This window comes from Streptopelia decaocto (genome assembly GCF_964273445.1).
Source record: "Streptopelia decaocto genome assembly, chromosome: 5".
Classification (NCBI taxonomy): domain Eukaryota; kingdom Metazoa; phylum Chordata; class Aves; order Columbiformes; family Columbidae; genus Streptopelia; species Streptopelia decaocto.
Genome location: NC_138659.1, coordinates 40,230,382 through 40,243,920, shown reverse-complemented (window position 1 = coordinate 40,243,920; position 13,539 = coordinate 40,230,382). Strand labels below are relative to the sequence as shown.

General features: G+C 44.6%; 1 protein-coding gene across 4 annotated transcripts in view; it reads left to right on the top strand.

Annotated features, from left to right (window-relative positions):
* The window catches only part of ARID5B (AT-rich interaction domain 5B), a 113,387-nt gene extending 103,654 nt beyond the window's left edge, over positions 1 to 9,733 (top strand). For all 4 annotated transcript variants that reach the window (XM_082054626.1, XM_082054625.1, XM_082054624.1 and 1 more), the window contains 2 exons: positions 3,029 to 3,227; positions 6,773 to 9,733. In XM_082054626.1, coding sequence (XP_081910752.1) covers positions 3,029 to 3,227; positions 6,773 to 8,923 — 2,350 coding nt within the window. In that variant the 3' untranslated portion in view covers positions 8,924 to 9,733. The remainder of the gene's footprint in view (positions 1 to 3,028; positions 3,228 to 6,772) is intronic.
* Positions 9,734 to 13,539: the final 3,806 nt, after the last annotated feature.

Here is a 13,539-nt window from a genome sequence, read left to right as displayed (position 1 = left end):
TCTATTTATGTTAATTGACTTATAAATAATACATTTTATTAATCTTAATATTGGAATCTTGATCATGATAAAGACCCTTTTATTTGGTCTCCTCGCAGGCTTTACAAGTAAATATTCTTTGGACCACAAAATATTCCCTCCCTTTTCCTTTTTTATGAATACTGTGATACTCCCCCCCCCGCCGCGGAATACAGCCACACTTCAAAGCAACCGAGAACGTGACTGTTGTTTCCAAAGTGCCGTACATTCGAGGGACCCGGCTCTGCATTTTTGGATGTCATCTTTACCTGTCCTTGCGCAAAGATTGATTAAATCTTACCTGCGCTGCAAATATTTGACCCCCCCAAAAAGGATCTTTTGTTGGTTTCAGACATGTCACATTCTGCTAAACTATTTGGCTAAGAGCAGATCGCATTCTTCCTGCGTTGGGCAATATTGACCTTAAATTGGCTGAGCGCGCTGCTTTCATGGTATGTGAGGCGGCTGCTTACATGTTCCGAGAGCTGTATGCGCTTTATTACTCCCGCGCTATAAAAACTTCTAATAATCAAATGATAAGATCATATCCTGTGGGTAATTGTGCTGTACCATGACAGGATAACTGAAAAAACATTCAGTGAAAATTGCAACTGACGGAAATCTCTATGTGAAACGGCAATTGTTGGCACTGCCGGGCTCGGTGCTGCTCCCCGGGGTCCCCAGCTGCCCCCAAAAGCCACCTCGGCGGCGGTGGGGAACAGCAGCCGCCGGCCCTCGTTTCAAATGAGGAGGGGAAAATCCTAGAACAAGCCATCCTTGTGTTTTGGTTCAGTTTTACCTTAGTCATTCCGCCTCCCCGATACACGAAACATTTAATTCCAGATTTCCTGCCGCTGGCTCCGAGCCTTTGACCGGCTATGTGAAATGTATTTTTACTGCTGTCGGCCTGCCAACTGCTGAGCTCAGTGAAAAATAACTAAAATGAAAACCTTGTTACTCCCACATGAACCCTTAAGATCAGAAAAGGAAATTTAAGCCACGGTTAGTAATTAGCGCCGAAGCCTAATGAGTCCTGGTGAGGTGCGGGAGGAGGAGGAGGAGTTTGCGTCCCGCGTTACCCTACAAGGCTCGGTGCAGAACACGCCAGTGTAATTAATGGTGTCGGCCCCAGCCCTGCTCCTGTCCCCAGCCCCACTCCTGGCCATGGCCGGGGGGCAACCAGGTGGCATCTTCCAGGGAGAGACCCCGCTCTGGGGCTGGGACCATCCCCGGCTCCCGCGGGGCGCGGGACGGCGTCTGAAAAACCTTTGCGGATGGAATATGTCAATTCTTTTTAACGGGCGACGCGTTCCCGTGGAAACAAAACAAAAGTCAAACACTCCCCTCGCAGTGCTAACAATTATTGTAATAAAATGTGTTTTTATTAAAAGGGATTTTTAAATATTTAACACATGGCGGAGCGGCCTCGCCGTTGCCCTGTGTGAAACCCAACCTTGCCTCTAGTGAAGTCCAAAGCGCTTTGTGCAGGAACCGAGCGTTTTCACCAATATTTGCGCTTTGCGAATGAAATGTAGCAGTCTCAAGTATGAACAGGATTATTTTTTTCTTATTCTGCTTAGTTATGCTTTTTATTATATAAACATTAAACTGTAATATTACAGTGGGAAGCAGGTATTTGGCAACTATGTATTATTTTGCTAAGTTTGCATAGAGGGAGCAGTTTCCAGTTTTAGCAGCTGTAACATGTTTAAACTCAGTTTGTAATGGGATCTGAAGATGAATATTCCCTGTGGGCTCTGCTTAGCTTCATTACTGGAGCCCTGCCAAATTCAGGGCTAGAAAGTATTATTCACGCCTCTTTGCACATACCATGTCAGAGCATGCTCAGTTAATGAATTTTGTTTCTAATATAGCATAAATTAGGTTTATATTTTAACATAATTTATGTTGTATTTTATTAAAATGTAAAATATTATGATCACGAGCAATCTAATTTCTGCTCTCTTAAGCCCAAACTGTGTTTGAACATCTAAGTATGTAAATCAAAATTGCATGCTTAGAAACCGATTCTAGGATAACAAACGAATATCTGAACCAAAGAGGTTTCTGCCTTGGAGTCTTAGATTAAAGATAATTAAGGATTCCTGGTATTTGAACAGATTTATGTTGTTTATAAGCAAAGTACATTTTCTTCACAGAGTCAACTTGTCTTTTTTTTTTCCTAAACAAATTATGTTTGCTGTATTAAAGTTCATATTTTTAAAGTCAGAGTCTTGTATTAATCCCACAGTAAGTCATTAATCATACCAAATGCATTATAAAAACTTTAATCACTGAAGTTGAAACTGAGACTGTAATGCAATCCATCCCTTTTAATTATATCCGTTATTTTTCCTTTCAGATCAAGAATTGCAAAGGGAAAGCAGATAGATTAAAACTCGGCGTGTTTGATGCTTTTAGGGGAGGATATTTTTTTGTTTGTGTTTCTTCCTTGCTTTTTTTTGAAGTGATTTATTTCATGGAGGACAGTTCCACTGTGAAAAATGCCTTGGCTTTTAACTCTTTTCCTCCCTCCTTAGCGGTGTCCGGGTGGCGCAGGCAGGAGCGGGTGCGTGTCCCTGTCCCGTTGCGCTGATGATGTAGCTGCTATCGAGTTGGCTCTGGCTTTGTAGGTGTTTTCCTGGGGTTTTGCTATGTTTAGGGAGGGAAAATAAAAATAAATGGTGGATTTATTTTTAATTTATTTTTTTTAATCAGTCTACAACGTGATGGCTCATATCCTCATCTGGTATGAATCGGTGTAGCCGCATAAACCACTGCAGAATTACTGACAATTGATCCACTCTAACTCCACTGAATTTATGCCACATGATAATCTTGCCAAATAAATTGATTTATCATACTTGGATTTGTAGATGTAGAGTTTACACTGCTGCTTTTATGGCATGGAAGAAAATAGATTTATTAAGTAACCTGCTCATAGTAGATACTTTTTATTCTTTGCTAGAATGGCAAAACCTGATCAATTATTTGTTCCTTAATCCCCTAGATTAATCCTGCCGTATGAAAGATTTATTAAAGGAGAGGAAGATAAGCCACTGCCTCCAGTGAAACCTCGAAAACAGGATAACAGTTCCCAGGAGGGTGAAGCGAAAACAAAAGTGTCTGGAACAAAACGCATCAAAAATGAAAACCAAAAGAGCAAGAAAGAAAAAGACAATGCACAGAAACCCCAAGATGCATCTGAGGTTGGTTGCTTTCCTGCTTTTCAACTTTTCAATTAAAAATGTACAGCTTTAATCATGTGAAATCCAGTGATAAAATACATAAATTAAACTGGAGAATTCCAGCCATTCGGCCTTTGAGTTTGCTCAGCAATGGAAGTTCAGTTGTTGTGGTGCTGTCTGTGTTGGGATTTTGCTGGGCTGCAAGCACAGCCGGTTGGCTCCACGTTGCAGAGCAGCGGTGGCAGAAAACCAAGCACTGGATCTAACAAGTACCATTTCTGCTCATTGTATTACACAGTGGTCACCACTAAAAGATCAGCAGCTGCCAAAAGGAAACCACACAACTACCACAGTTATTTCCTAATCTAAGTGTAGGGTGCAGGAGCTTCTAATACTGTTGATAATATTGTGGTAACTGTTGGACGCGGCTGATTTTTGTAATGGTAACCTCTGGATCAGCCCTTCCATGCTCAGAGATGTATGTCAAAAAACAGATCACTCCCTAGGATTTTTATTGTGTTATACTAATGCCTATTTGGATTAAAAGGGTCAGATTTTGAGGGAAACACCTTTCAAGCCCTAACTGAGACCAGCTTTCCCCGGGCAGGCCCTGCTTTCCATGCAGAACCATGGTACCTGTAGTCATAGGACAGCCCTTGTGGAACAGATTTTATGTTTACAGCCTGGGGTAAGACAGATCAGTAGAATTCGTATTTGTGTGCAAATAAGTTTCACGTGTTGTTAAGTGGTATAAAATCAATGGAGTTTTTGCTCCGGTGTTACTTAAGGACTTTGTTTGGCGCCTCCCGCCCACGCTCTCCTGTGCCCTGTGTGAAGGAGGCGGCGAAGCTCCTCGCACACAACCCGACACACCGCGTTGCTTTTCCTGTCTCAGTCTGCCAGAGCACAGCAGCCTTCAAGGCATTGCAGTGAAAGTAAGTATTTAAAGAATGTCGAAACACATGATGTGCCCGGCAGACTACGGCTGCTCCCTTGATTTCATTGCCGATTTGGCAGCATTGGGTTAACGGTTGGACTTGATGATCTTAAAAGGTCTTTTCCAACCAAAGTGATTCTATGATTCTGTAAATCCAATTTGGAAATTGGTATTGAGTCAGCAACCAACAGCCCTGCTCCTTATTGTTCAAACAAAACAATGCAGGCCATTGAACACTGATGCCTCTCAGACTTTGTGCACCCAGTTTTGAGAACAGAAAATCTTGACTTTCATGTCCCACTGCCTCTTTAAGTTCTGCTTACAAGGACAATTTCATCTCCCATCCAAACCAGAATTTGTGTTTTAAGTTGCCTCGATCAACCGTACCTTCAATATCTAATAGAAGTGCACTCCACACAGAGGGGAGGGTTTTTTTTATTTCTTTTGCACAGTAATTTTAAAGAAGGGAACCTGGTTGGGGGAAAACCCCACCGGTTCGGATGAAAAATACCTAGAGAGGAGAGTGCACACAAACCTGCTTCAGTCACTGGAAGGCTGCAACACAAATTGGCCAAAGCAAGGAGATGCCAAGTGAAGGCTTGTACTCCCTTTCCGTGTCATTCCTTCGTGCCTGGTTATTTATTGAGCCTTGGATCTGCAAGATCCCTTTGCACACTGTCCATACCGCCACCGCTAAGCACAACACATCAGCAACAGAGCGTCAGCCTTAACTTTGAATTTCCTTGCTTTTGTTGTTCCCTATCTCAAACTTCCTGCTGCTTAAACTGCAGTTATTTTTGTGTGGTTTGCAGGAAGAGTTCTTTAGCTGCGCCTATCAGAAATGTAGGGAGCCTAGATGAGACACTAAAAATGTACAATTACGGCAGTTTCCTATTGTAAAATGGTACCTTTTATAGCAGAATTAACGTCTCCTCCCTGACTGGGGTGGAAGACGTGTCCTGCCCCTGTTTAATGGGGGTGGGTGGTGAATGGCCTCAGCACTTCACCCCAGGTGGCTGCGGAGCTGCAGAGCTCCCCACGCCCCGCCACGGGGCATGCAGAAAGGAGACGTCCAGCTGTTAAAGCCTAACCAAGTTATAAATGTGCGATCCTCCCAATGGCATGTTCAACTCATACACCCTAAGAAGTGTGCGGGGAGAGAATATAACTTTAATTTATTAGGGTTGCATTTGCTTTTGTGCTCTTAGCGGTGTTTTCCTGCCATCACAATGACATTGTCAATGTAACGAGATACCAGAGAAAATGCTATTAGCCTTAGACTGCACATTTCCCCACAATAGCTGAAACTTCAATCAAAATGTTGCTTAACAGAAACAAAGAGCAGAATGTACAGTTATTAAATATGATTTCTCTCTTTTTTTGTCCTGCTTGCTTTGCTCATCTGTCTGGTATTTTCCTGTAATTTTATAAGCTCCAGAGACTAGCGATGGTACTTTGTAAAGGACCTAATGATGGTATTTGGCTGCAAAAGGCAGCTATGAGTTTAAAAAGAAGTTAGGATGACTAACAGACACTGTAACTAATAGGCCAACCAAACAGACAGGAATATTTAAAAGCAGCTGTGAAGAAATAAATCCGAGAGGGTTAGATTCGTTAGGACCTTCTCCAATGCCCCGCTCCTCTGACAGACCATAAAGCAGCATTTAGATAATAACTTTCTTGATGCGTCTTATCTTTACAACGAAGAAAGAAAGAAAACAATAATAATGAAGGACTTGCACAATGCTGCCGTTTTATGACTGTCTTCTAGCACGACGTGTCAGAGGAGAGTGACAGCAGTTTTGAAAAGGGCTGTCAGTCAGCTGGGTCGCAGATGGGACGCTCTGGTGACCTCTGTGGGTCACAGTTCAGCCGGCTACATAATGGGATGAATGGTGTGAATTGTGCACACAAGCTTTATTAATGGAGGAGCAGAAAGAGCTGCAGTCCCATTGACGATAACGTATAAAAGCCATGTTTGTAATAGCAGGCACACACACTTACTGAATGTTGACAACTTCATTTTAATCCATTAATAAAAAAATGTGTGTCCTAGTTAAGCTGTGGCAGTGATTTGCTGCCTACAATAGGGATTCCTAGTATGCCATTTCTATCATTTTCACACTTTAATGCAGAACTGGGTGTGAATGATATCCTCTGTGATCACTGAATTTTAAGATAGCTATGCTGGAGAGACTTTATGTAAGAAAGAACATGAAAATCCTGTCATTTTTGTGGGTGAAGTTGGGCTAGTGGGAAAATTTATTTAGCCTTATCGTTTATATTATGAAATCTGCTCTCCTGCATTTGCCTAATTAATTTTTAAGCAGTATAACCTCAACGTTTAGCTATCCAGTCGAGCCACCAGTGCCTCTCATCAGGTTACAAACATCTGCTGTTTTGAAATGCCTTATTGTGACCCTGGCAGGGATGGGGTGTTTCTTAATATTTCCAGGAGGTACGTTTCTTTTTTTGAGTCCGATACCTGGTGTTAGAGCCTTCACATGCCAGCAAGATGATTGACAAGTACTTCTCTAAAAGTAGACAACAGTGACCCGTGTGTGATCTTACGAGCAGTCTGCCCAAATGTGCCACATGCTTATTACTGTCTGTTGAATCATTTTATTAGGTTTCATCAGAACAAGAGAAGGATCAAGAAGCAGCAGACCAGAAACATTTCCCCGAACATCCTACAACAGGAGAGGCGAAACAACCCACACAAGGCCCTCCACCTCTTTTACCAGAGACAGCCCGGCCAGCGCTGCTGGAAAAGACAGACCCAACAGAAAACAGCCCAAACAGTGAGAAAGCCAAGGAGGAGGTTCAGCATTCATCCTCTTTCTCAAGTATATCCGTGCCCCCAGAAGAAGACACCGTGCTGGATGCCACCATCACAAAACAATTACACCCCCCAGCAGATGCCCTGGAAGATACAAAGCCTGAGCAAAGACTACACAAAGCTTTTGCTGACAGCTTAGAAAGCGAACCTCCAGAAATGCCCTTCACGGCTTTCCCGGTCCAGCTGCCCACTCAGAGTGACGTGGAAGATGACAAATTGCCAGGGATGGCCGATTACATCGCAAACTGCACAGTGAAAGTGGACCAGCTGGGAAACGAAGACATCCACAATGCACTAAAGCAAACGCCCAAAGTACTGGTGGTCCAGAACTTCGACATGTTCAAGGAAAAGGAGCTGCCAGGGTCCATGAACGATGACTCCACTTTTGGTTACACGCCGCTGCTCTACTCAAAGGGTAATCCAGGCATCATGTCACCTCTGGCAAAGAAGAAGCTGCTGTCACAGGTCAGTGGGGCAGCCCTGTCCTGTAGCTATCCTTATGGTTCTCCGCCACCTTTGATCAGCAAAAAGAAACTGAACAGCCGAGATGAACTGTCCTTGAGCATATCACAAGGTCCCCATGCCCCTAATTCTGACCCTGTAGCAATTAATAGGCCCTCAGTCATACAACACGTACAGAGTTTTAAAACCAAGGAAGAAAGGAAATCGATTAATGATGTTTTTAAACATGACATGCTAAGTAAACCGGATCCTCAGCGCTGTGATTTTTCGAAGCATCACCTCAGTTCTCTTGCTGAGTCATACGTACCGAAGGCAGATATCCAGGACTGCAAAGACAAAATGAGTGAGAAAAGGGCACTGCAGCACTCCCATGTGCCCACTTTCTTGGCAGATTTTTATTCATCACCTCATCTGCACAGCCTTTATAGGCACACAGAACACCACCTTAATAATGAAGAGACATCAAAGTACCTCCCCCGGGACATGTTCAGAGAGTCTGAAAATATTTCCACTTTTACTCAACACAAACACCAAGAAAAACTAAATTTAAATTATCGCCCATCTTTGCATCAGCAAGAAAATAAGGCAGCAGTGGAGGCCTCTTCAGATGATCAGCCAACAGATTTGAGTCTTCCAAAGAGCGTACACAAACAGACTGCAAAGGCTCCGGGCTCCAGCCTCCCTCATTCCTCCATGGCCCAGCAAGAAGGCAAAGGTATCTCCCCGTTCCAGGCTGTGAGCAGCCAGGCGGTGAGCCTGGACTGTAACCCCAAAGCTTGCCGCGTGTCCCCCATGGCCATGACAGTCCCCAAAAAACACAGTGAGTTGCTCCACAGGTCTGGGAAGCAGCAGGCCCAGAGACTGGAGAATCTGAGGAAGATGGAGGGGATGGTGCATCCTATCGTCAGCCGCAGAACGAGCCCTCAAAACGTGGGGGCTGCCCGGCCTTTGAAACGGAGCCTGGAGGATTTGGACAAAGTCATTTCTGAAAAAAAAATCCGAGCTGTCTCTCCTCTGCACTTACCAAAGGAGACCCCGGCAAAAGACAAGGTTCCCGACCCGGAAGGGGACGGCAGCAAGCCGGTGCACGGCCACCATTCCGGCAGCATGCTGGAAAGCCACAAATTCCCCCTTTCAGCCCCCATCTTCCCAGGCTTGTACCCGGGAAGCCTGTGCACGGGGCTGAACAATCGCCTCCCGCCCGGGTATTCTCATCCCCTGCAGTACTTGAAAAATCAGACCGTGCTCTCCCCACTAATGCAGCCGTTGGCTCTTCACTCCTTCATGGTGCAGAGACAGTTCCTCACGTCCCCTGCGAGCTCCCAGCAACTGTACAGACACTTGGCTGCAGCAACACCTGTAGGAAGTTCCTACGGTGACCTTTTGCATAACAGCATTTATCCTTTAGCTGCTATAAACCCTCAAGCCGCGTTCCCACCTTCCCAGCTGTCCTCTGTACATCCCAGCACAAAACTGTAAAACCCCCTCGCTCAGAAAAAAACAAAAAAAGGTCTGAGGAGAAACGTTAAGTTGGCGACATTCCTCCCCCTGTGACGCTGGCTCGCAGATTTAGTGATCTGTGTTTTTGTCAACCAGGATGCAGTTGTATCCCACCTAGAAGAGCGCTTGAGAGTTCGATGGAGACAGGACTGCTTCTTTAATTCTGGCTCCCACATCAGCCCCCTCACCCCTTATCTCTGCCCTTGCATAAAAGAAAACCAAACAAAAACAAACAAAAAAAAAAAGAAAAAGGAAATAAAAAAGGAAAAAAAATCATTGGATTTTGCATATGTGTTTTCTGAAAGGACTTTTATATGGTAAGAGCAAATGTTCAAAGGGAGCCGTGGAAGTGCAGGCCCTGTCCTGAGCTCACTGAAATCCCAGGTGAGGGATTCACCTTTTTGCCTTTCTCTGAGCCGCGGACAGAGGCTGTGCCTTGTTGCCCATGAGTCGAGGACTCGAGATGAACCTGGAAAGGAGAAGCAGGCCGGAAATCCGTACAATCAGTGGATGTGCTTTTTTGGGTAACTTTTCTTGACTTTTAAAGATTCAATCAATGCAATGTATAGTAAAACGGCAATAGATTTTTCATTTTAACACTATTAGAACAGAAGGGTAAACACTGTTTAATTTGACTGTACATATCCACTTCGTAAACTACCAGTGTCACATTTGGTCACAATAATTTATATAGTTTTGTTTGTCCAGTATATTCTGTGCTCTTTATGTTTCTTTTTGTTTTGGGTTTCTTTTTCTTTTTTAAATTAAACAGTATCATTTTACCTGCAACTTTTTTTAAAGGCTGTGGCTGTCCTAATTTTTTTTTTTTTTTTTTAATGTGTTTGTAATTTTTCCGGTTTCTTTATACTTCTGAGCAGCATTTTTGTTTTTGTGGTAACATTCACTGTTTACAAACTGAAGCAACTGGTTCAGATTAATCTTAATGGTTATTTAACATACTGTAGGTGATGTTATGGTGCGAGGGTGCAAACAAGGTTCCTTTCCCCACAGTCGGCCCCTGCGAGGTGCTGAGCACCTCTCGCCCCTCTCCCATTGTCGTGATGGCTCCTTCGCCACTTCTCCCCTCCTGCCGAGCTTTGCTTTCCCGTATTGTGGTCCGTGAATTTGTTGAGCGTTGTACTTCCCTTACCGAGGCTGTGAAACCCTCCTGCCTACCAGAGAAATGGTCTAGAAAACAAAACCTCCCTGGCACAAGCTGGTGGATGACAAAGGAGTCCAGAAAACGCGTTTTGAGGTTTGCGAGAACGTGGGGAATTTGAGAAATTAGGACAGGCGCCAGTGTTGGTGTGAACAAGAGGCTCACGGGGCCAGGACCAGGCGAGCAACCGGGCTCGGTAGGATGGGCCGGGGGTTGCGTGCGGTGGTCAGGACAGTCCTTTCACACCCCTGCGGGGATCTTGGCCTCTCCCTGGGCATCCTTTCACGGCCCGGGCATGGAGAGGCTTCCCTATGGATGTATATTCACTCTGAAGGACGTCACCAACATGCAGCTGAGCATAAACATTGATAAAGCGAAGTGTGACTTGGAGGCTTTTTACAATGTGAAAATTGGATGTGATTCAAACCATCTCAGTTTCTGTTCAAAGACAGTGTAATCGATATGAAAAGAAAAATGGAAACTACTAAGAAACACTTTGCATGCTAGGCATGTCATTAAATTTTCCCATGATATGAAGCCAAATACAATATATAATGTATCATACTTAATATCCAAAGGTGGAAACCGGAATAATATACTCGTCTACTGTTAAAGATCCAGCTTCTTCAATTACATACTTTATATTCCTGTGGTAAAATGATATTTAATTAATCGATAAACAGACTAGTAGAACTTAGAACATGGATGTGCCGGTGCAGAGCATCCTGCTGCTCAACAAACCGTACAGGAAGCAGAACGGCAGAGGCGCAGTGTGGAGGTCACCTCTAGTAAAAGTTGCACTAGATCTGAATCACGTGAGAATCAGGGGTTTGGGGTTGGGGGGGAAGAGGGCGGGGGGGGAAAGGGAGAGACTATAAAAATCTACAGCAAACACAAACAGAGGCTTGTTGTGTGTTTGGCGAAGCAAACGCTTCTCTTTCATGTTGCGCTTAAGTTGTGTGTCCCGCAGTCGTGCGTTTGTTGACGCGAAGTGTCTGATTTCCCTTTTGGTTACGTCCCGTTGGGGTTTGGCGCAGCCTTTGTGGAGCCGTGCTGGGGCAGCGCGGGGCTGGGGACGGGGACTGGGGAGACTGGCCGCTGCTGGCTGGGGAAGCTCGTAATATCCTGGGCAAAACATCAGGGCGAAGGAGAAGAAATGTAGTATAAACCCCCAACAGAAGCGGTGCATTATTTGTTTAAAAACTATTAACAGAATTCTTGGAAATCTTTCAAAAGACTATTGAATTCTCCATTGGCTGAGAAGTCTCTCTTTTTTTTTTTTAATGTCTTAAATGGGGCTTTGTTTGTATTGTTTGAGTTCAAGGAGCCTTATTATTGAATGAAATTGCACAAGCCTTTCTTTGTGCAATCAAACCATTGTTATTGGTAGGTTTGTAAAGGAAACTGTGGAATCTAATTGGCAATGGAGTCATAAATCTGTTTACCAGGAGCCGGTTCCAAGAAGTGTTGCAATTCAAACGCACTATGTCTAGGATTCATTAGGGATGCTAAAGGTTGTGAGATTCAAAGGAGAAGGCCCCGCAGCAAACAGCTCACGTGTAGCCCCCGGCCGCACGCTGAGCCGGGCTTTGCAAGGCGCGGGGGCAGTAGGGTCTGAGCCCCAGTAAAACCCAGCACGACTGGGCGGGAACACGCTCGCGTTCCGCAGCAGGTCTGTGGTGGCTGCCCGTGGGGTGGCACCGGGACCTGACGCGGTGTCGCGCTGGGGCTGTGGTTTGTCCCCATGGGAGAGAAGTCACTTGACAGCCCCTGGAGCTGGTGCAAGAGGCCAGTTCCGCCCCATTCGGGGGGGCACAGGGCTGGGGTCCTCTGGCTGCTCCCCCCTCAACTCCCTGCCTTTGCGGTGGTCAGCAAGGTGGCATCTGCTCCGGTTTTCATAATTGTCGTGATTTTAATGAGCAACAGGACGTCTTGCGCTGGTGTGAGTTGGCGGCATTGGCAGCGCTGCTGTGAGCGCGTCCTGCGGTGTTTGCTGTACATGTGGTTGAGATTTCGCTCGTTCTCTTCCTCCTCCCCACCCCCCCCCAGCCCCGCAGTTTTAAATATGTTCTAATAATGGCAGCATAATCTACTAGCTGTTTATACTTTTTTAACTTTCTTTTGTTGTAAATATTGTATACTTTTTGTGATTCAAGTTATGTAGCCTATATGCTCTGTAAGGTGATGATTTGTATATATAAAAATGGCCCAGTAATATTATATAGTTTCCCATTTAAAAGGTTATTGAGTAACCTTTGTGTTAGTTTAAACACTACCAGAAATAAAGCTGAGCCAACTATAAACACTCAATTTTTGTATGTTTTCCAAATTGTACTTATTAATGCTTTTGATACTGTATTATGTGCCAATAGTTTCCCAATCACATAGCAGGCAAAAGATATTTTGTACTTTTTGATCCACTGTAATATTTAATAAAAAATGTTACTATCTGTTCCCTTTTGTGTTTGATTAATAATTCTGTAAACAGCCCTTATCGCAATGGATTACATATTATCCCATCTGACCTTTCAGCCCTCTTATATTGGCTTTTCTAGAAAAAATATCTCCTCCTGCAAATGATTAGATTAAAGAAATGGAAGTTTGCAATTTCCTAAAGGAGGAAGAGACAAGATCTTCAGTCAGTGCCCCTCTATTTTTGCAGTATGCTCGCACTGAAGCATGGTCAGGTAGGCTGTAGGAATAGCTTTTGGTGGATAACATCCGTGCTTAGCCAGTGGCTCCAGTGGCAAATTTGCTCCATTTGCATCTCAGAGCAAGATTTTATTCCGCCAGTGCTCCAGGCTCGAGCTGGGATCTGAAAGTTGCCCTCTGTTCTTCCCAGACCATGAGCAGGATTTTGGAATCAGATGCTGCCTGGTAATGTTGCCGGTGACAGTAAGCAGCCACAAAGTAAAATTAATTGGTACTCCTAAACCTGGTGGCCCTCTGAGAAGGCAACCCAAACTTGATTCTGTGGTTTCGGTATGCACTGTGAATGGGCAGACCGAATACACCTTCCTCTGGTTTAACCTGCTGCCCAATAATTTCCTTTGATGCTTGTTGTCTATTCTTGCAATGTGAGAAACAGTCATCACACCACATGTGCTGTCCCCACACCAGCTGTGAAGCAATGGGAGAAGATGGGACCCTCTAGCAAACCTCTTCCCCCATCCACTTCTGTCTTTGTCAAGCTGAGTATTTTATTCTTCGTATATTGAAAATATTGCCTACTGGTGAACACCTGAAGCGGGTGGGGGGAACGCAGACACGTGTGGATGCTGGCCTTTGCAGTAGCTGCAGAGGTGGCCAACACAACTTGGTTTCCAGCACCATGCTTGCTTCCTTGCTTTTTTTTTAGCCCTTCCTAGCCTCTGCATTAACGTAATCCAACGCTGCGTGCTCCTGCTGTGTGCCTGTTGGGCTGCCATACCCACGC